The sequence below is a fragment of the Ailuropoda melanoleuca genome, chromosome 18 (genome assembly GCF_002007445.2).
Source record: "Ailuropoda melanoleuca isolate Jingjing chromosome 18, ASM200744v2, whole genome shotgun sequence".
NCBI classification, from domain to species: domain Eukaryota; kingdom Metazoa; phylum Chordata; class Mammalia; order Carnivora; family Ursidae; genus Ailuropoda; species Ailuropoda melanoleuca.
Genome location: NC_048235.1, coordinates 2011020 through 2032003, shown reverse-complemented (window position 1 = coordinate 2032003; position 20984 = coordinate 2011020). Strand labels below are relative to the sequence as shown.

The 20984-nt window shown below is 38.6% G+C and overlaps 1 protein-coding gene across 1 annotated transcript in view; it reads left to right on the top strand.

Moving 5' to 3' along the window:
- Nucleotides 1-20984, top strand: part of CSMD1 (CUB and Sushi multiple domains 1) — a 1986149-nt gene that overhangs the window by 579425 nt on the left and 1385740 nt on the right. Inside the window, exon 5 of the mRNA XM_034647758.1 lies at nucleotides 32-73. Within this exon, the coding sequence (XP_034503649.1) occupies nucleotides 32-73 (42 nt within the window). The remainder of the gene's footprint in view (nucleotides 1-31; nucleotides 74-20984) is intronic.

Below are 20984 nucleotides of genomic sequence, written 5' to 3'. Positions count from 1 at the left end.
GGATCTATCCTCACACTGTGGTTCACGACAGACTTCGCCGTGAGCGCTCAAGGGTTCAAAGCCCTGTATGAAGGTAGGACATTCCTGGGCTCTGGACACACATGCTGTCCAGACCATCTCCTACTTGCCACTCAGGATTAAAGACCTTAGTGCAAACACAAGCTGCTATTTCAGAGGTGGTTTGATGTTATAAACATTTGACTTTTGTGAAATATATTGATGATTGCAGAACACCATCTATTATAACTGCCGAACTTTCCAGGGCAAACCATGTGTTTAAAATTTTCCTTTATGGGTGGTACCTTTTTAGTTGGAGAAGTGGTTTTTCTTTCGGCATGTGGTGGAGAAGTTTTGGAAATTTTGAATATAACTCACAGCACTGCTTTTCTGTGAAGAATTCACTTTTAACTCAGAAGTGTTTTAAGAATTTAATTCTTAAACTTTTCGCTGGACAGTAATCCTGTTAGTGCTTAAATAAAGAGAATTCCATGACAAGAGTTTTTCTTGTCAAAGCTGAAACTTTTAATTGAGAGAATTATTTTGGTTTTTCTGTTCGATCATTGCAAGGCATCGGGANCTTTTAATTGAGAGAATTATTTTGGTTTTTCTGTTCGATCATTGCAAGGCATCGGGATTTTGTTTGTGTTTTCAGATTTTGTGCCTAGGGACCCTTTGGAGTCTTGATGTTGTTGAACTACTGTTGAATTTGGGGACAGAAATTTTAAAAAGATGAAAGAGAATCCAGCCTTTGAGAGAGAAAGTAATAAAAATGAACCTTTCAAGAATTCAGTTTTAAGAAATTACCGGTAATTGTTTAAGTGTAAACGCTGAGGTGTGTCTGTTTTCGCCGTGTTTTTCAGAGATATTTAAGATTTCTTTCCTGTGTAACCCAGAGACTATTATTTTTAATATAAGTACACTCCAGAGCCTGTGAATTGAAAATAGGCTGTAGGTAGGGTAGGGGTATAAGCCTGTCCCTAGATTCACATCGTTTACTTACTGTTTGTTCTGGATTAAGTCAGCTCTGCATGTGCTTTTGTTTGGAGATCTCACTGCACTTGGGGGAAAAGTCATTCTTTGTGGAAAGATAAAATCTAGTGTGCTTGTGCAGCTGAACTTGGCTACTGTGCTATTGTCAGAAAAACAGAAAGGTAGAATGTCATCTTTGCACAGATATATAGACAGACCCATTTATCCTTTTATTCAGTGTTTCAGTTGGAATGATGTTTAAGATTGTTTATTCTTCTGACTCCAGTGTCTTTCAGGCCACTGTATTTATATAGAAACCGACATCAGTATATTTAATATACTTACAGGTGTTTAAGTCTATTACCATCGGGGAATAATTTAATCTTTGAGAGAAACAAGCTAATTTACGTTTAATAGGTGCTATTGGCTTTCAAATGTGCATATACCTACCACTTCCTACCTACACTAACTTCACATAATTACTTTCTTGCTCAACATTACGAATGTGTTTCTAAGGCACCCTGTCCTAGCTTCCTGTGAAGCATAACTTGTCCAGTAAACATATCTGGTATTTGCCCTAATGGTTGATAATGCTTCAATATTTTAGAAACTGGCAGTTTTCCTCTCCTTCCTGACAAAGTTGGTACTTGAATATTACATTTTGCTCAATTTCCTAAGATACATGTTGTGGAAACTCGGTTGATACTGAACGATTGCCAAATGAGAAATTCTGTTGACTCTTTCTAGCACTATTGTTGCTGGTATTACTGGTTGTCCTGATGGTACCTAACACACGGTTGGTGAGATTGTTTCTGTTGGAAAAAATATTTACGAGTAATTTTAAAAAATGAGGAGAAAAGTAAGCAGGACCAGGAGTTAAGTTAAATGTGTATTTTAAAATTGTTGATCTGTGGACATGCTCCTTTTGAAATTTATATTTTAAATAATGACATTATAATATAGCCTGATATTTACAAGCAATGAAAGTCTTTTTCTTGAATGGAAAAAAAAGATATTGCATTAAAAAGTGCTTTGTCAGCAAAGCCAAAATTGTATATAATATTTAGTATCTCTATTTAAAAAATATTTCTCCATTAGCTGAAAGGTCTCCTGAGAAAATCAATATGTACCATCTGGAGGAATAAAGTTAATTGCAGTCTCAACAGAGGATTAAGGACTGAAAAATTTATCCAGAAGAGAGTAAGCTTTCACTGCAAGCACCAACTGATTTATCAATAGTCTAAGTTCCCACAGGGAAGTTAGGTATAGCTATAGGCAATGTCACTGAAAAAAGTGAGATTTTATTAAAAATACTGCATAAAATATTCAAACATAACTGTTCAAATAAAATACAAAGCAGAACCGATGATAATAGTTGGAAAATCATGTAAATTTTTTGGGGGGAACCAGAACACTGAATCTTCTGGGGGACTCAGGTTTCCTTGCTTCCCACGAGTTTTTATTTTGATGACACTGTCCTCCAAGTAATTAATATAAGCCAAATAATATAATAAAATTCTAAAGTCTTATCCAAGACCTCTAAAGGAAATTTAATTTAGATATAAAACATTAGATCAGCTTGTTCAAAAAAATAATATTCTGTAGTCTTAAACTGGTACTGTTTTCCAGTTAAAATCAGAATTTATTTAATATTTCCAGATTGATGTTTAAATTTTTAATTTAAGTGCTTTTGCTTAAATTGGAGAAAATGTTTCAAACTTTTAAAATCTGTCTAAACATAACCTTGATAACAAGCTTAATCCAGGCACCGAACTTTGTAGTTTTCTGGCAGTAATTTGGAATAGGTGTTATTTACATAAATTATTATTCATGCATAGGGATATTATACTGCATAATGAGTATGAAAACAATAATTTAAAAATTCTAATTAATTCATTCAGTCATTGAATTTAACCCTGGAAATTAAATGGAAATATTTATAAATTTCACAGTAACATTGCTCATCTACAGTAATTGACTCCCTAAATATGGAGACCTTCAGGGTCTTAGTAACTTTATAGACTGTCAGTGAAATCAACATATTCCAACACAATAAAATTGAAGTTACCAATTTAATAGGGTATTTTGTAACATTACATTTGCTAGGTTCATCACTGAAGATTGTTCTTTATAATAAACCAAAGAATTTACATTTTTTTGGTAAATTTAAAACAGAATACATTGAGACTACATGTAATTTACCATGCATGACATGAATTACTATCAGACCTCCTATATTTGTCCAATATTGAAGTATTATGTATGCAAATAGCATTTATTCGTATATTTCTATTTGCCAACTTTATTTCACTAAAATTTCAATTACCAAAAAATAAATTGCTTTATTTCATCAAAATTATGTATGATTTAAGAAAAATATCATTTAGGAGATCAGAAAATTAACATGGCCTGTCAAGTCATGAGAAATATTATGTAATGACAAACATGCATGACAAGGCATGGCCATCAATTGACTTAAGGACAAGGAGAACAAATGAGTTTGGTGACATAAAAATCTAGACAATGTGGGGGCGCCTGGGTGGCACAGCGGTTAAGCGTCTGCCTTTGGCTCAGGGCGTGATCCTGGCGTTATGGGATCGGGTCCCACGNCATGGCCATCAATTGACTTAAGGACAAGGAGAACAAATGAGTTTGGTGACATAAAAATCTAGACAATGTGCCCCAAAACCTGTCACTCTTTTTATTTTTTTTTTCACTTTTTAAAAGGAGATACCTCTTTCTTTCTTCTATTTTCTTTCTTTCTTCCCCTCCCTCCTTCCCTCCCTTCTTCCCTCCCTCCCTTCTTTCCTCCCTTCCTTCCTTCTTTCTTTTTTCTTTCTCTGATGCCTCTATTTCTAATTTTTTTCGTATTTGTGACAAAGTAAATTAAATTTTAGAAACACTGGCAAATATATCATGAAAACTCTTCGATCTGACATTTTAGTTATTTTGGTCTGAAGTCTGATTTATTTTTAAATGGCTTTTCTTGCGTTAATGCACATCTTTGTTTTTGTTCTGGATGTCATTCAAATGTTTCACAATTTTCTAATTTTTATTTGCTGATGTTCAGTCATTTTATTCTTGATTAACTTTTTAAAAATGTAGTTTTCACAAATTATTTACTATAATAAATTTAGTTGATTTTTTAGATACTTTTGCAGGTGAAATAAGTTTTCTTGAACATTGGTTGTATTTTTTATAATTCTGTACTTTCTGTGAGATAGAATTTTTATGTCTAATACCACTTACATTTGGGTAGAAAACAGCAACTCTGTGATTCAAATTAATGAGTACAATGTGTATTCACTAGAATCATAGTTTCCTTGTATAGAACATTCTTCAAAAGTGTAAGGCCAGTCCATCAGCTGGGAATCAAACTTTCTTTGAACAATTGGCAAAGGTTTTTGTTTTTTTTTTCTATGAGACAGCAGATGTTTTAAAGAATGAAAATCATATGAATATTTTGACATGGATATTTATATCTGGTGAGGAAGAAGGAAGGTTACACTGGATTCTTGTCTAAGGCAAAACTGATAAATGGTGGGAAACTACTCTTTTCAAGATTTCTTTAAAAATAGTTGCTGACATGGTAATTGAAAAGGGAACGTATTTAACAACGAATGTAGATAGCCATATATTTTGGTGCTGATTTTAGAGACTCCGCTTTTCCCTCATGTTTCCAAGGTTCCATCTTGGAATATACCGGACTTCAATTTTACGTATGTAATATAAGATTCTGAGTGTCAGATCTATTTGAATGAAACAAATACTGGTGGTATAATGAGGAGGGATTTGACATGCCAAATAGTAAAAATTTGCTTGTGGCAGGAAATTGTGTTTCATACAAAACAGTTCATTAATTGGAATGAGAAAAACAATTGCCCATGAAGATAGTTTAAGAACCTCCCCTGTGTTACAAAATGCTCTTCTAAAGGAATTTTTCAGGTTTTTTTATTTTTTATTTTTTTGTCTTTAAATTATTCATTCTATCAGTTATACCATATGTTCTGCTTACTTAGATGTATGTATCTCTGTGGATAGATGATAGATACGGGATGCGAATGTGTGTGTAGGATGGTATGGACTCCTGTGTATGCTTTTTTATTGAATTCTCACAAGATTCCTATAAGTGAAATAAAGCTGCCTAATATTACCAAGTAGAGAAAGTGAGGTCATAACCTGCAGTAACTTAGTTGGCCAAGCTCTCATAGCTACAGAATTGTGAAAGCAGAGATTAAGTCCATCTCTTTCCCGAAGTTGTAATTCTTAACCACTCACCATGTAGCCTCTCATATACTTAATGTTCATTTATGTGCGACATATGCAAACGCATGCTCATGAATGTGTGCATTGATATGTGTGTGCACACACAATTACATTTTTGCATATATACATACACAAATACATTTGTTGTGTATGGACACACATAAGTATACACCAGAGAATGTGTATGTGGTTATGCAAATGGACACACAGATGTCCTCATTCATTCTTTCTCTCATTTATTTATTTAGCATTTCAGTGAGCATCTCCCAGACATCCAATGCTGACCTAAGTGATAGTCATAGAAAGACAAGAAGAGGCGTGTTGGGTCTGAAGCCATAGTGAAGGAGAAAACGTCCTCATTCAGGGGAACATAGAGAGTAGTTGGTGTTTGACAAGGTCGGGCAAAGAAGGAAGGCTGGCTGCCCTTGGGGGCCAGGTAAAGGTAATTACAGAATCAATGCTTGGGCTCTATCTCAGATACTGTGTTTTAAAAACTCCCGTGGCTAATACCTTCCTTGTATCAGGTGCTGAATAGAAGCTCTCCAGGGAAATAGGAATGGGGGCATCTTTCTGAGTGAGGAAGAGTCATGTACAAGACTATGGAGAAAACCAATTACTGTGTTTAGGAATGCAGAAGCAAGGGGAGGTTGATGGAAGACTGCCTGGAGGGGGAAATGCCGGGCCTCCGTTTTCCTCCGAGTTCACAGGGGCCTGGAGCAAGGGCCCTCTACCCCCCTCACTCAAGGAGGTCAGGTTTACGTGGTTTCTTCTGTGCCATCCTGAAAGAAAAGGATGAAAGAATTCCACTGGACTATTAAATAAACTGTAGCATTTATTCTGTGCTTCCATTTCACAATTTGTCACCTTTTGGCCCTTCAGTCATGGCCATGGTGTCAGAAACAATGCAAGGAGAGGGAAGATGTGTATCCGGTAAGTTCCGAATTCCCACAGCACTTTGGCCTTCAGAGTGGCTGACCTTTGGTACACCATCTCTCCTGCTCCGCTGTCTCTTTGTCATAGAGGACAATATGGACTCCAAAGGAAAATTTGAGTCGACATATGTCACCACGTAAATATTCAAAACTATTTTTTGATAAGAAATCTACATTTGACCACAACTTAATTTCATCTATCACCCCCCCCATCCCTAAAAGGAAAACTGCTAGTAAGTGCCCCAATTAACTGATGTGAATTTGATTTTCCCCCTGGTTAACACATCCTCTCATCTAGAAGTTTCTAAAACAGCCCTGGAATGATTTAAAGACAAAGAGATTAGGTAGTCCACAATGTGCTCAAACTGTTCATGTTTAAAAAATAATGGACTTAATACAGGCCATTAAATTAAGCTTGCAGGGACTTAAAATGGATTAATTTCATTTATTATACATTTACTTCATGGATGCAAACAGCCAACATTTTCATGTACTCCGGTTTTCACCGGGGAGCAGGAGATCTTGGCTACAGTGCAGCCCTTTCATTCTGGGGTTCACCGAATCAGTAACTCCTGGGCTGGGATGGGGCTCTGGACCCACCATGTGTTTTTCGTTGTCTGAATATATTTGGCATTTCCCTCTGACACATCCCTCAAGCAGAATTTTCTTTCCTTTAACATGCGTGGATCTGGACTTAGAAAGAGCAGCTAGATTATTACCCTTCAAGCTCAAAGCTTTACTTAGAATGTCAGCACTGATTTATTTCTCCCTTGAAGTGATTATCCAAACTCAACCTGAATTAAAGTGTGGGACAGGAACGGCCCACCTGGCCAGAGAGAAATCTTTCTGGCTACGAATGGGGTGGCAAAGCTATGGCAGTTAGCTGTCCACTAGTGGACCCTTGAACGTTATCTTGGATTATAATAAGGACTGAGGCTAGAACAGATGGGAACTTCTAGAATCCCTCTCCTCCTGACTATTTCGGTCGTGTGGGTGGGTAAACGGAGGTAAAGACACATCTTTACCTTAGAGTGAGCAAAGCTGTTGGCTCTCCTAGCACACCTTGTCTGGGCTCACTCGCCAGTGCCTGGGTATCTTTTTTGTTCTCGATTTGCAGGGATTTTCAGCAGCAGCTGCATGAGAACAGCTAAGCAAAGATTTTAGAACAGCACTGGAAAATAATTACTGCTGTTAGTAGTATCAATACTAACACTTCCAAAGAGCAGAGGCCTAGATGAAAGAGGCTTCCTTTCTGAAAGTATGTTAAGGCACTCAGATAATGGAGCAGAGAAAAACAGGTGCAGGCCTGCCCTAAATAAATGAGTTTCACCAATGAGCAGGGTGTATATAGAACCCAAGGCTATTGAAGCACTTGATGCAAGAAGAAAAGATAAGTGCCAGAGGCAAAGCCATGTCTGTCCAGCTGTCCTAGGAGGAATCCATGCTCCTGACAGGATCATGGAGTCTGAGAGTCTCTTGAGCAGCCATGCCCGTGGGGGTGGAGACACAGGGATCCACGTGAATCTGTCTCTATCCTGTATCTCTGACTTTCTTAATTTGGGCGTCATGGATCATCTCAATTCCTATGAGGCTGTGAAATTACATGCACAATTTTCTGTGTTTTTCTGTGGGAAACATTTCCCAGGCTCCAGCAAGTTCTCAAGAGCTCCACAAGGAATGAAACGGTCAGAATGACTTGTGTAGATGGGTGTTAAAGCTCTGCTCACCTGTGGCATCAATTGTTCTTTTATCTGATTTCTATCACTTCTCTCATTTCTCTTGTTTTGACCACATGTCTAAGCAAGAAGCCTTCAGGTTACGATGTGGTGTCGCATATAGGCCGAAAGTGAGAGAAGAAAGACTGTTATATCGGTGTGAGTAGTCTAGTTCCTGTGAATTGCAATTTATTAATTTAACATTTTGATTTTATATGCATTGGTTCTGTGAACTTAATTAATGTGTACTTACCCCCAGAGAGATGAAATCTGCTCTCATGCATTAGAAAATCTAGTTTCTGATTCAGTAGGAGTAGATTACTATAAATTCATTAAAATAATACATTCTGCTGAGAGGCCTATGGAGAGAGACTGGGCCAGTCTTTTGCCTTGACAACACACACACACACACACACGTGCGCATGCGCGTGGGTACCCTTATTATATCACTATGTACGATATTCCTTCGAGCGTCACTATAAGGAAATTTTTTTTTCAAATTGCTCATACTATTAAAAAGATTAAGTTAGTTTTAGTCCTGTATGTATTGATATAAAGGGATGCCCATAATATATGAAAGGGAAGAAAAGACAGTGTAATCCCATTTTGGTGAGAAACGAGTTCTAAAGTACTTGCACAAGTGTGTCTTCGTGTGTGTGTGTGTGTGTCTGAGTATCCACGTAACATGTATATGCATTGCATACACACGTGTATGCTTGTGTGACTATTCAGGGAATTGTAGAATATTCAGGAAATTGTTAAAGCACATTACTTTGGGGAGGAATTGGAATGGGAGGAATTAGGAAGAATGATTGCTTGATTTTTCTCTGTACAGTTGCATCATTTAGCTTGTTGCAAGGAGCATTAAAAAATTAAGTAATGAACATCCTAAAGGAAGCTGTTTCTGAAGAGGATGTGGAAATTAGTGTTCTTAATTGAATCTCTGGCTCTCACCTTGAAGCTGAGTGAAAGGTTGAACCAGGTGATCAAAAGTTCTTCAGTATTATATGGTTTTCAAATGGCTGACTTACTGCCTTCGAAGGCCATCACAGCAGCTGAAATATTTCCATCCTTTGAAAATAAAAGAAAACAATGCATGCTCACTGGAAGTCCACATACAGAAATAGTAGCCTGTCTAAAAGGGACATGATAAAAGGCAAACTAATTCCATAGAAAAGGCATCTTCCAGATCAGTATTTGGTAACAAAATAAGAATTGGTTAATGTTTGTCCTTAGACAGAATTCCCAAACCATGAGTAATGTACTGCATTTCTTAAAATATTTTCTCTTGATTATAATTTATTTTACTCTTTGTACCCACTAATCTCCCAAGATTTTATATATATATATTTTAAACCAATTTCTTGTGTCAAATTGCTTTGAGTTTGTAAGCATATATACACACCATATTTGGAAATAGACTTACCTCAGGTAATGTTTGAAAAATAAAAATTGATCATTATTTAAGATGAGCCTTTACAAACAAAAATTATGAGACTGATTTTTGAATAGTCTCTCTTTTTTTGCTGCCATGGATCTGCAATGTGTGACTCAATACAATGGAAATCAGATGACCTCTGTCACCACTGAAAGACTGTCAACCACTGGCTAGCTATTAATTGGGTACTGGGGATGGAAAATATTAGGGGAAACTAATTATGTAAATGTCTACACTTAGATGAGCGCATGGATCCTGAGGTCTGGTGTGATCCAGTTTCCCAATCACTACAAGTGTGCCCCTCACAGGTGTTACAGAGGCATTGATTGCATCAGATTCCTCCTTGTAAGATGAAGAATGAATGTCACCTGCCTCAGAGAGTTGCTGGGAGACTTACAGAAAATTAGCTCCTGTGATGATTTGGCTCAGTGTCTGGTTTGTAAAAATTTTAATCTATGCATCTAGTTCTGCAGACTGGCATTGAAGATCCCCTCAGTAGGTGTGCTGTGTCATTATTTCATCAAGTTGTGAATTATATAATATATAATATTATAGTATATATAATATACTATAATATAATATAATTTAATGCTTATTCCCTTCTCTCTTGCTGATATCCTCTTTGCCCTCCTATTCTTGTACACCTGTGTCTACCTCTATCCCATCTTATCTCTACTTTGAGTCTCTTCATATTTTTTACATAGTAAAAAAAATTGCCCGATGTTGATGATTTTATGTTTTTCTAAGTGAGAATGCAAAATTACATTTTATCCCAGCTAAGGGATTGGGTGGTACTTTCTGGTTTTAGGACAAGCTTGGAAATTCCACATTGTGGTTAGAGTTACTTCTTAATTTTTCTCAAACCATACCCCTCGTATGTAGGTATTTTTTCTGTTGTTCTCTTGTGGATCTGTTCATTATTTTAAAATAACAGGACTATAGAATAGAGATCATGGAGGAAAGGCAAAATTACATTTTTTTTTACAGTTGCTGATGATTATAATTGCTTAGTCTGAGGTAACAGAAGGAAAAGATGTGAAAGAATAAGGTTGATTTGGATTATGAAAAGAAAAAAAACACACAGGCATACATTGAAACCAGAAGGATCCAAGAATGCTGGAAAGGAACCTTAAGTATTAAAATTAGAACAAAAATATTATAATGTGATATATCAAAATCATTTTAGTTTTAAAGATAGAGAAACATCTCCCCTCGTCGGATCCTTTTGTGAAAGATATATATGTTACATTACATATTCTCAGTCTGTAGCTATATGGAAAGCTTAGGCCTTAAACAATGCTTCACACTCTGATGTATGGTGGAATAAACACCAAATATGCATCCAAATGATAAAAACAGATACGAATGTTTATCTGCAGAGCTCTTAAACCTCTATGGGAGCTTCAGAATTCATTTCCATTCCTGACTTTGCATTTAGCATGTAAATTTATTACCAATTCTGATATTCTTGCTGCCTAAGGTTGACAGGTCACTGAATGTCAAACAGGCATCTGTGTTGCTAAATCTAAGCATATTTTTCAAAGGGTATGTTAGTCTAAAAAATTTCTAACCTTACTGGGCAGTTTCTTCATTTTAATTGCTTCCTTTAAATGTAGTCAGAAAATGGCGACCTACAGTCTCTTTTGAATAACAGATATGATGGCGACCTCTGTAGAGTTTGTATTTCAAGAGATGGTCCGTTATGAGTTTATTCTTAGCTTCAGCCAAATGAGGCACTGATTCTATTGATTAACTTGAAATGGCATCATATAGAGTTGCCCTATGAGTTGGTCCATTTTCTGTATTTTTAGTTTTAGATTTATAGAAAATCACTCATCTCTTATTATTTTAAATGCTTATGTCACCTCTCATTCCTTGGTGTTAATCAGAGGGGCAGAAACCAAAAGAGGAAATATCTTTGATGGTATCCAAGCATTGATCAAAAGATTAAAATTCAGAGGTGAAATTAAGCTTACAAATCAAGAAAACGAGTAATTTTGTATTTGTGTTCTCCCAAATATTTTCTCTAAAAACTGATTATGGAAAATCTTGTACTGCTCAACTACCCATTTCATGACAGTAGAGGTTGAAATGCCCTTTCTAGACGGCCTCTGTGTTTGTTTAACTAACTTCCTTGCAGACGTTCTTGACATTGGCTCTCACAAAATATAACCTTATGTTTCTTTCATCCTCAGGGAGAAAAAATATCATTTAGTGAAAAAAAGAGTGGCCTGGGGCCTGTCAACTTGCAACATTAATTTATACACATTCCATTAAGCTGCTGTAGTCATTTAATCAAAAGCATCTTCAAATTTTAAGTTTGTTTTTTTCGAATCAGACATCTCTTTTTCCTTAAATATGTTTTTAAATATTAGAATAATGGAATGGAAAGCTCCATTTGGGCAGAGAGGAGGGTGGGTGAGCAGACAGCTGGTGTGTGGGGGGCACTGCAATTTCCTCCTGCATTTCTGCCCAAGTGTAGGAGGGTAACAAATGGGAGATTTTGTGCAGGAATGAGATGCTGAACAATTTCAGCTTTGGATGCTTTAGCCGTCTTAACTCATAAAAATGAGATTTTAACATTCCACGTCTTATTTTTCATTTTTGAAGACTTTCACACTTGCTCAAAACCTTCCCATATGGCACAATTCTGACATGTGTATCAAAATTTACGTATTTACTTGACTCTTTTTTGGAAGAGAAGTTCAGATGCATGAATCATAAGCACAGTGGTAATGAATTATTTTTATATTAAGTTCACCAAGTCAGAGGAACTAGCTGGAATGTGTTTATAATTAATCCTTATATGTTCATTACCAAAGTTCCTGAAAAATTAAGTGAAGTATCATTTCATTCGTAAACTACCCTATAAAATAAGTCAGTTTGTACTTTCGGTGTAAACAATGAATAGAATACAGCGTTACAATGAAATACAACATTACATACAGCATTCACATCGCACAACATACTTTAGGTGTATTTTAACCACAGACAATGCAATTGTTCCAGTTTTCAACAACTTCAGTACAAGATGCCATTGAGCATGTTAAACCACAGTCACATTAACACTCTATAATTTAAAAAAAAAGCCTTTATTGTACATTAAGTTTCATTTAATCCTTACAACTTTGTAAGTAATGACTTTGCCCCCAAAGAGTTACCCTGAGAGGTAAGGTAACGCTCCAAATGTGATGTTGCTGTGCAGGGGCTGAGAAGAGCTAGAATTCCAGTGCCATCGCTCTAAAGAGAACTGGAAAACTCCTTCCGTAAAGGGCCAGATTGTATCTTCTCTTGGCTTCCCAGTGTGTCTGGTCTCTGTCTCTGCTCTGCTACAGTACAAAGGCAGCCCTACTCAATGGTTGCATGAATGAGCATGCTTGTGTTCCAATAAAACTTTATTTACAAAGATAGGCAGCCATTGTGTAGGACCCCTGCCCAAAGCCAGAGCTCTTTCCTTCTCTTCGAAGCCTGATAGTCTTTTCCTGCTGTGGTGGTTTGGCTTCATTATTTCACCCACCCTCTAAACGTCCAGTAGAAAAGTCAGTGACCCTTACAAAGGGCTATCTGCGCAGGCCGGGCTAGGTGTTCTGCTGTGACTGACAGGATAACCTTGTGAGTCCCCTGACTCAAACACCAGGAGACTCAGGGCTTTAGGAAATTATTTTGAAGTTGGCAATTAATGCGTTGTCTGTTGATACTTTCCATAAAGCTTATTTACCTTTTTGCTTTTGTATTTTGTGTGTGAGACCTGGCCAGTGCGAGTGTCTACATTTGCTGCAGTGTGTCCGGTGTCAGCTTCCCGTTTCCTCTCTGTGTGTACTTCCTTCTCAGAAGTTCCTTGGCCCATGGGCATGGCCCTTGGATTTCAACCCTAAAGGCACTCCTTAAACTTCTTCCTCTGAAACATGAGGTCAACTCCTCAGATCTCAACTTCCAGCCCATCCAGGCCCAGAGGACAATTAGCAGGACATGTAGGAGAAAGAGGGGGCTGTGAGGTATGATTTTTATGTGATTGGAGGAAAACTTGAGTTTTAAAAATCATTTTCATAGAACTTCTATCTGTCCTTTACGTTTCCTGACATCTTGTCATTTTGAATGTGGTGAATGAACAACTGGAGGCCCAGTGGTGAATAGTTTCTAATGTTTAGACTTGTACCCTCTGAGGACACGTGCACAACGAAATTCTCTTGTGCCATTTGGGAAGGTTTGGAGCACTTTACAGTATAAAACTGTGCCAGTGGAAAAATTCTACTCAGCATAACTAAATTGTAATATGTGTACTATTATGCTCACTGCCATCTGACAGCTGTTTGGTTCCTCTGTGAAATGAATTAGTGCTGTCATTTTACTAATAGACCAAAAATAAAATTGCTGGCATTGTTTCCAGCAGCCAGTTCGAACAGAAGCCAGTCTGAATGAATTGCCCTCTCCCTGGTCACAGTCATGCCTGTTACAGGACAGGCTATCAGAACATAAGGCATTACTCAGAATATTAATTGAGGGAAGCAAAACACTTCTCAGAGCGAGTATTACTTAGGATTGGCTAAGAATAGCCACGGCTGTTTCTAAACCACTGAGTGGGTCCCTTCGAAGGTGACTGTCAAGTCATGTGCTGCTCTGCTTGGAGTATTTGTCTGTGATCACTCACCAAACTCAAATACGTCTGAAGCAAGTTTTATGCTTGTGCTAACCCTAAGGATGGTTTTGGGAAAACCACATCCTGTCTTTTGGAGCTTACGGAGGAGAAGGGTTATGTGTCTTGCACGGGGATGATACAATGTTACACAAAGCCACCGTTTTCTTTTTGACCTTAAGCAACAACCACAAAACCCCTAATGTTTTAGCAGAATTCCAAACCCAGGTTGATTGTTTCATGGCACGTACAATTATTCACTGAACCTAAAACCTCATTTTACTCTTTAGGACACACTGATATAGATGGGAATTAAAATCCCCATTTTACAAGTGAGGAAGTGAAGTTAAGCAGTGTGTCCGTGCTCACACAACTCGTGGGGGCTGCTGCCAGACTTTAAAGCCTACTGTTAGACAACTGAGAAGCAAAAAGATGCTGAGTCTAAAAATAGATGGCAAGCCCTTCAGTCTATTAAGGTAACTATAATTTCCCTTTCCACATCTTTTCCCCCCCAAGCTAAACATACCTAGTTCATGCAAAACCATGACTTTGAATAAATAAGAGTCCACCACCCTCCTTTGAATAAAACACATTGGGTAGATACGTCTTTTCTGAAGTGAGAGTGCATCCAAGGTGTTAGCTGGCCGATGGGGAGGACCGTGGTCGAGGATTCCCTTTTCTGAATAATGTGCCACCAGTGCTGCATTGATGGGACAAGTGCATGGTACAGCAGTCGTGCTGTATGGGCTCTGGAGTAGACCACCTGTGTTTGAACTTCAATTTTATTGCTTTCTGTTGTGCCTTGGGCAAATTACTGAATCCCTTTGTGCCTGAGTTTCCACATTTTAAAACTGGGATGATGATAGAATTAATGGCTTCATAGGCCATGTGGAAGAATTGGATGGGTGATTTTTCTAAAACGTTTTTTAAAAAGATTTTATTTATTTGAGAGGGAGAGAACATGAGCAGGGGGAGAGGCAGAGAGAGAGGCAGAAGCAGACTTCCTGCTGAGCAGGGAGCCCAAAGCAGGGCTCGAACCCAGGACCCTGGAATCAAGACCTGAGCCAAAGGCAGATGCTTAACCATCTGAGCACCCAGGCCCCCGTGCATGGGTGAATTAAATGTAAGTTACTTAACAGTGTGCCTGGTCCAGAGTGAGCGCCAACCCTTGTTATCACTGGCTTAATGGGTAGTGATAAAGGTTCTTGGTTTAGGTCCTGCTTACAGCTCTTCAAATTCAATTTATATTTAACAGTATTAACCATAATAATAATAAACATAATCCAAATAAATTTTAAACAATAATAGAATAATATAAATAAAATATCAGTACTATGAGTACAATGTAAATGTACATAGCATAATAGAAATGTTAATCACGAATTTAATGTAAATTCCTATCTTACTACTAAAACTCAACTTGGTTTTAAATTTTTAATATTTAATGATAGGAAACCACACTTTTATAAACTTATATTCCCTGCTCCCACTTTCCTCATCTTTGTATTTATATCTCGTCATTGAATACATGTCTGTGATCTATAACCATTTTTGCGTAAACATGATTCATGCAAAACACCTGCATGGGATTTTAATAAGTTAGACTAAAAGTGAAATAGTTGGAAAATACGGTGCGAAATAAAGTTAAACATGTTTCTTGACAAGATGGTAAAGCTAAAGTTAAGGGTGGTAGCGAAAAAACATCCTTAATATTTTCATGATCATCTGGGTTTCCAAGAGGAGCTTTTGTGAGCAGCGTTTCCGAAAGGTGATTGCACATATAAGTTAATTTTCATGGAGCATCTCATGAGGTTGGAAAAAAAATAGTGCTCTAAACCCTCCCCATTTTCTTCCCTAATTTCTTGGGCAAACCCCGGGAACCCCAGCCTTACTCAAACCCGTATTAGCCACATGCATGCCACGTGACTGCCCTGTTTTGATGCTCTATGATAAATGTCACCTGGGCACAGTCAGGATGGCATCGAGCAAGATGTGGGGCACCTGGTATTGTTCCGCTTGCTCCCTCTGGTCTGCACATGGTGACCATCACTGTGGAAGTCACTTCCCATCTACACGCTTCTTCCCTGGATTCTGCTCCAGAGCTGTTCACATGTTAAAGAGACCCTTTCTAGAGAATGTCTTAAGCAATGCACTCACTGGGTGGCTCTGTTAGTGGGGCTGGAGGAAGCCAGCAGTTTCAGGGCATAGCCTCTGCACGTTCCCGCATTCGGACTCCTGGGGAGACAGAGCCTGCCCAGGTAATCGGGACTCTGAGCGTTTCATTGGAGAGACAAAGTGAGGAGCAAAACTGCTCAATGACATGTGGTTTGGGTCTTGTCACAGCAAATTGTAAAATGATCATTTCAGGAAAGATACGGCATAAATAAGGACACTATAAGTAGTCGTTAAAATATGGTATGCATAATGAGAAAAAAGATTAAAATTGTTACAGCAGTGTGACTAAAATGTGAAAGAGGTCATTTACATATATTAAGTGATAGAGGCTAATGAGTTAAAAATCTACTTCAATCACCCATGTCTGTATCATCATTTCGAGAAGAAAATTTAATTTCCTTCTCGTGATATATAAAGGGGAAAGATTTTCACATCAACACCTGTTTTTATTAATCCATTTTAGAGAAATGTAAAAACATTATAAACAGGCATGAATTTATTAGGTATATTCACTCAGAATGTAGAATATTGAGGCGCCTGGGTGGCACAGTCGTTAAGCGTCTGCCTTCGGCTCAGGGCGTGATCCTGGGGTTATGGGATCGAGCCCCACATCAGGCTCCTCCACTATGAGCCTGCTTCTTCCTCTCCCACTCCCCCTGCTTGTGTTCCCTCTCTCGCTGGCTGTGTCTTTCTGTCAAATAAATAAATAAAATCTTAAAAAAAAAAAAGNTCCTCCACTATGAGCCTGCTTCTTCCTCTCCCACTCCCCCTGCTTGTGTTCCCTCTCTCGCTGGCTGTGTCTTTCTGTCAAATAAATAAATAAAATCTTAAAAAAAAAAAGACTGTGGAATATTGCATTGCTTAAACGGTGTTTACAGTACCTGAAGTAGAAAATTATGTTAAATTTAAGTTAGCGCTGGAGGTCACTTCTACACTGTCATCAATGGCCAATAATAAAGTTGACAGAATAGAAACAAACATTTATTAGTATGGGCCCTTCATAAAATTAATACGTTTTCTATAAATATGTACTGACAACCCACTATCTACTAGACATTTTCCAGGGCTTAGATACACTCCCTTCAACAAAGAAGAACAAAGTCCTGGAGCTCATGAGTCTTAAGTCTAGTGGAGGAAGCCATATAATAAACAGATGTGCAATTGAAATATATAGTACATTACATGGTGCCCCGTGCTATGAAAAAGTGTACATCAGGGAAGGAGTATAGGGTTGTCAGCCTAGGGCAGCGCAATGTTAAATAAAGTGTTCAGCAAAGCTCTTCACTGGGAGAGAGGTGGAATGGAATTCTGGGGGAATCCCGTTCTGGGAAGCAGTAGGAACAGGTGAACAGCCCTGGGACAGAGTGTTTATGGTTAATTCTGGATATGTTTTAGCATTGGGATCAGTGGGCTTTACTAATTAAATATGATATGAGAAATGAGGAGTTAGTGATGACGCCAAAGCTTTGGAGGTGGAGAACATGTCCAAAGGATGATATTAGGGTTAATGACAGGTTGGGAGTGGGGATCAAGAGTTCATTTGTAGGCAGGGTGAATGAAAATGCCAATCATACATCCAAAGGCTGATATCATGAGGGAACTGGATCTATGCGAGGGATGTCAAGAGAGGGGAGCAGGATGGAAATGGAAATTTTGGAGTTGCCAGTCATAAGATGAGGTCATCAATGAGGAAGAAGACCATGAAGTGAGGAGGTCATGGCACTACATCTTGGTTACTCCAGAGTTTGGACACCAGTGAGAGAAGGACCATTAAGTACAGATCACAGAGGAGCAGGCGAGAAACGTAAATGCAGGTGAGAACATAGGATGTTGGAGACAGTATCTGTGGTTGGTGTGACCAAACCTGTGACCACACCTGTGACCACGGGAGTATTTGATGATGGAGGATAGGAGGCCAGTTGGTCAGAGGAGAGGAGGCCGGGGACCCAGGAAAACCTGGGGATAAGAGGGACTATTTACGAGGATCGTGCAGCCAAGAATCACATCAGGAACAGTGCGAGGAAATGTGGCAGTGACCAGGTGCCAGGATTGCCAAGGAGCAAGCCTGCATGAAATGAGAGGGCTGGAGAGGGATGAATCAATTCAGTATGTAGAGTCTCAGCTGTAATAATCTGAAGATATAAGATGCAGGGCTGGGGATTTAGGGAAACCAGCTGGAAATGACAGGAGCCCCTCCCTGGGAACATGGCGGGAGTGCCTAAGAGAACAGGTACCACCTGGAGGGATGTGGGCAAGCAGTGCCTCAAGGAAGTCAGCCCCAGCTTTAGTGAGAAGCTGAAGGGGGCATTCAAAGAGTGGGGGTTGGGGGGACAGTTCCATGGGTTTGGGATGAGAATAAATTGAGATGAGGGTTGGGGAAGTTGGGGAAATACCGGGTACCTTGGGGGACACAGTGAGGTAAGTCTAGACTCAAGGCTGATAAACGTGACGGGACTCAAAGCCAGGGTGGAAGGAAGGGTGAAGGCTGGAACTTTCTAGAAATCTAGAGGCTCCCTTTGGGATGAGTAAGGGGCTGGTCAGGGCACCATCTCCTTGAAATTATGTATGTATGTTTAAAAAATATAGTACACATATATACTTTAAAATAATGTTATGGCCCAATATACTAACATTTGAAATCATTATGCTGTGAACAAACTGTAATGATATTTGGGGGTTCACATGGAGCACATTTAATTATATTCTAGTATAGATATTTTACAAATATCTTTTAAAAAATACAAATGTATAATTAACATATAATGTTATATTTGTTTCAGACATACAACGTATTGACTCAACAATTCCATACATTGCTCAGTGGTCACTGTGATAAGTATAGCCACCTTTTATCATCAAACGACATTATTATAATACTACTGACTGTATTCCCTAGGCTGTACTTTTCATCTCCATGCCTTATTTGTTTTATAACTGGAAGTTTATACCTCTTAATCCCCTTATACAGATTTGAAGTCATAGTACCTGCAAGATTTTAAATAAACATATAATGCCTAAATTCATAAAGTTGTTTCAAAAACTGCTTGGGGGCTTCTGGATGGCTCAGCCGGTTAAGCCTCTGACTTCACTCAGGTCATGATCTCAGGGTCTTGGGATGGAGCCCAGCGTGGGTTTCTGCACTCAGTGAGGAGTCTGCTTCTCCCTCTTCCTCTCTCTGCCCCTCCCTGGTTCCTTTTCACTCTCTCTCTCANGCTCAGCCGGTTAAGCCTCTGACTTCACTCAGGTCATGATCTCAGGGTCTTGGGATGGAGCCCAGCGTGGGTTTCTGCACTCAGTGAGGAGTCTGCTTCTCCCTCTTCCTCTCTCTGCCCCTCCCCGGTTCCTTTTCACTCTCTCTCTCAAATAAATAAACAACATCTTAAAAAAATTTTTGAAGATATTTTCTTATAATTAGATGGAGAAATATCTCGACCAAAATGGTAAATGAACACTTACCCTTCCAGCTTCAGAGACAAGGTTTACATGGAGCTGATAATGACGTCTTATCTTTAAGGTGTTTTTACTTTATAAAAAGTCATTTCCTTAACATCAAGTAAATCATGTAGCAAACTCAGTGTTGTATTAACTTTCAGATTTTAATGTAACAAAAGTAAATTTCAGTTTAAGAATCATCTCTTATTAAAGTAGTTTTGTAATATAAACCTTACAATATTACTGGAAATAAAGCCATGAGGTTAGTCTCCCACACCTCGTGTATACGGCACAAAAACTGGGCACCTGGTAAGCCCATGTTTGGTCCAGTTCTCCTGCTGTTAAATAAACACTGTACTTCAAATGACCTGATGATCTTTTGAAAGCATTGACTCATGAAGACATTTCTTAAAATAAAAAAAGAGGAGAGGGAGNTTTCTTAAAATAAAAAAAGAAAAAAAAAAAAAAAGAAATACCACCCTCTATCAGAGCTCTTAGAAACAAAGTGTCTATTAAAAAATCTGAAATAAAAGGCAAATTAGTCTGAAGCAGCCTAAATTATGGGTTATGTTAAATTTAAAGACTTCAAGACTGTGGGTCAGTCTGGACTCCCGCCACAGTATTCAATTCCACCAGCTCTGAGGGAAGCAGTTGCTGACGTGGCTGGCCCTCTGCTTTGCACAAAAGACCTGGCAAGGGCAGCTTTTATTGACTTCGGTTGGACCTGCGATGCTGCTGAATCCAGGAATTTACTGGAACAAGCGGGTAAATCTAGATCCCCGTGCACATGCGTGTGAACAAGCACAGAGGCTCTAGAACTGCAAGCACATCGTGAGGATATAAACGCACCGCGTCGGGATGTGCCGACAAGTTCACAGCTCACATGTGAAACAGCCTTTGTGGGACCCGGAACGGAGAAATCCAACTGGGTTGAGTTTTGCTTATTGGAATTCACAGGAGCAGAGAGCCAGAGCTTCTTCCAACTTAACACACTTGCAGCTTCTTTCCTTCCAAGTGGCTTTGTCTATGGCTTGTCCTGAATCTGTAATTAATTCCGTACCCATGGCTCTACTTTGCTCAAATATAAATTACTATAGAACAGAGACCATGTTCTACTTTCATTGACTCATCTTTAAATCTCTATTTTGGCATGGTGATAGAATACATAAGTTATTTATGTATATGTCCATCTACCTCCACTAGATGGTGTGGAAAATCAATTTGGAAGAAAAGCTTACCAACGTGGTGCTAATGTCATGGTGTGGAGCTAAGGTGAGGGGTGAGGCGTAGGGCCAACTCCACTTCCCATGAGCCCTTATCAGGGTGATATGGATTATCTTGGAGAAATTTTAGCCCAGGGTCTTTCCCTCATCCTGATAACTTGGAAAACTTAACAGCCTACTGAAAGCAGATGAATTTTTTGA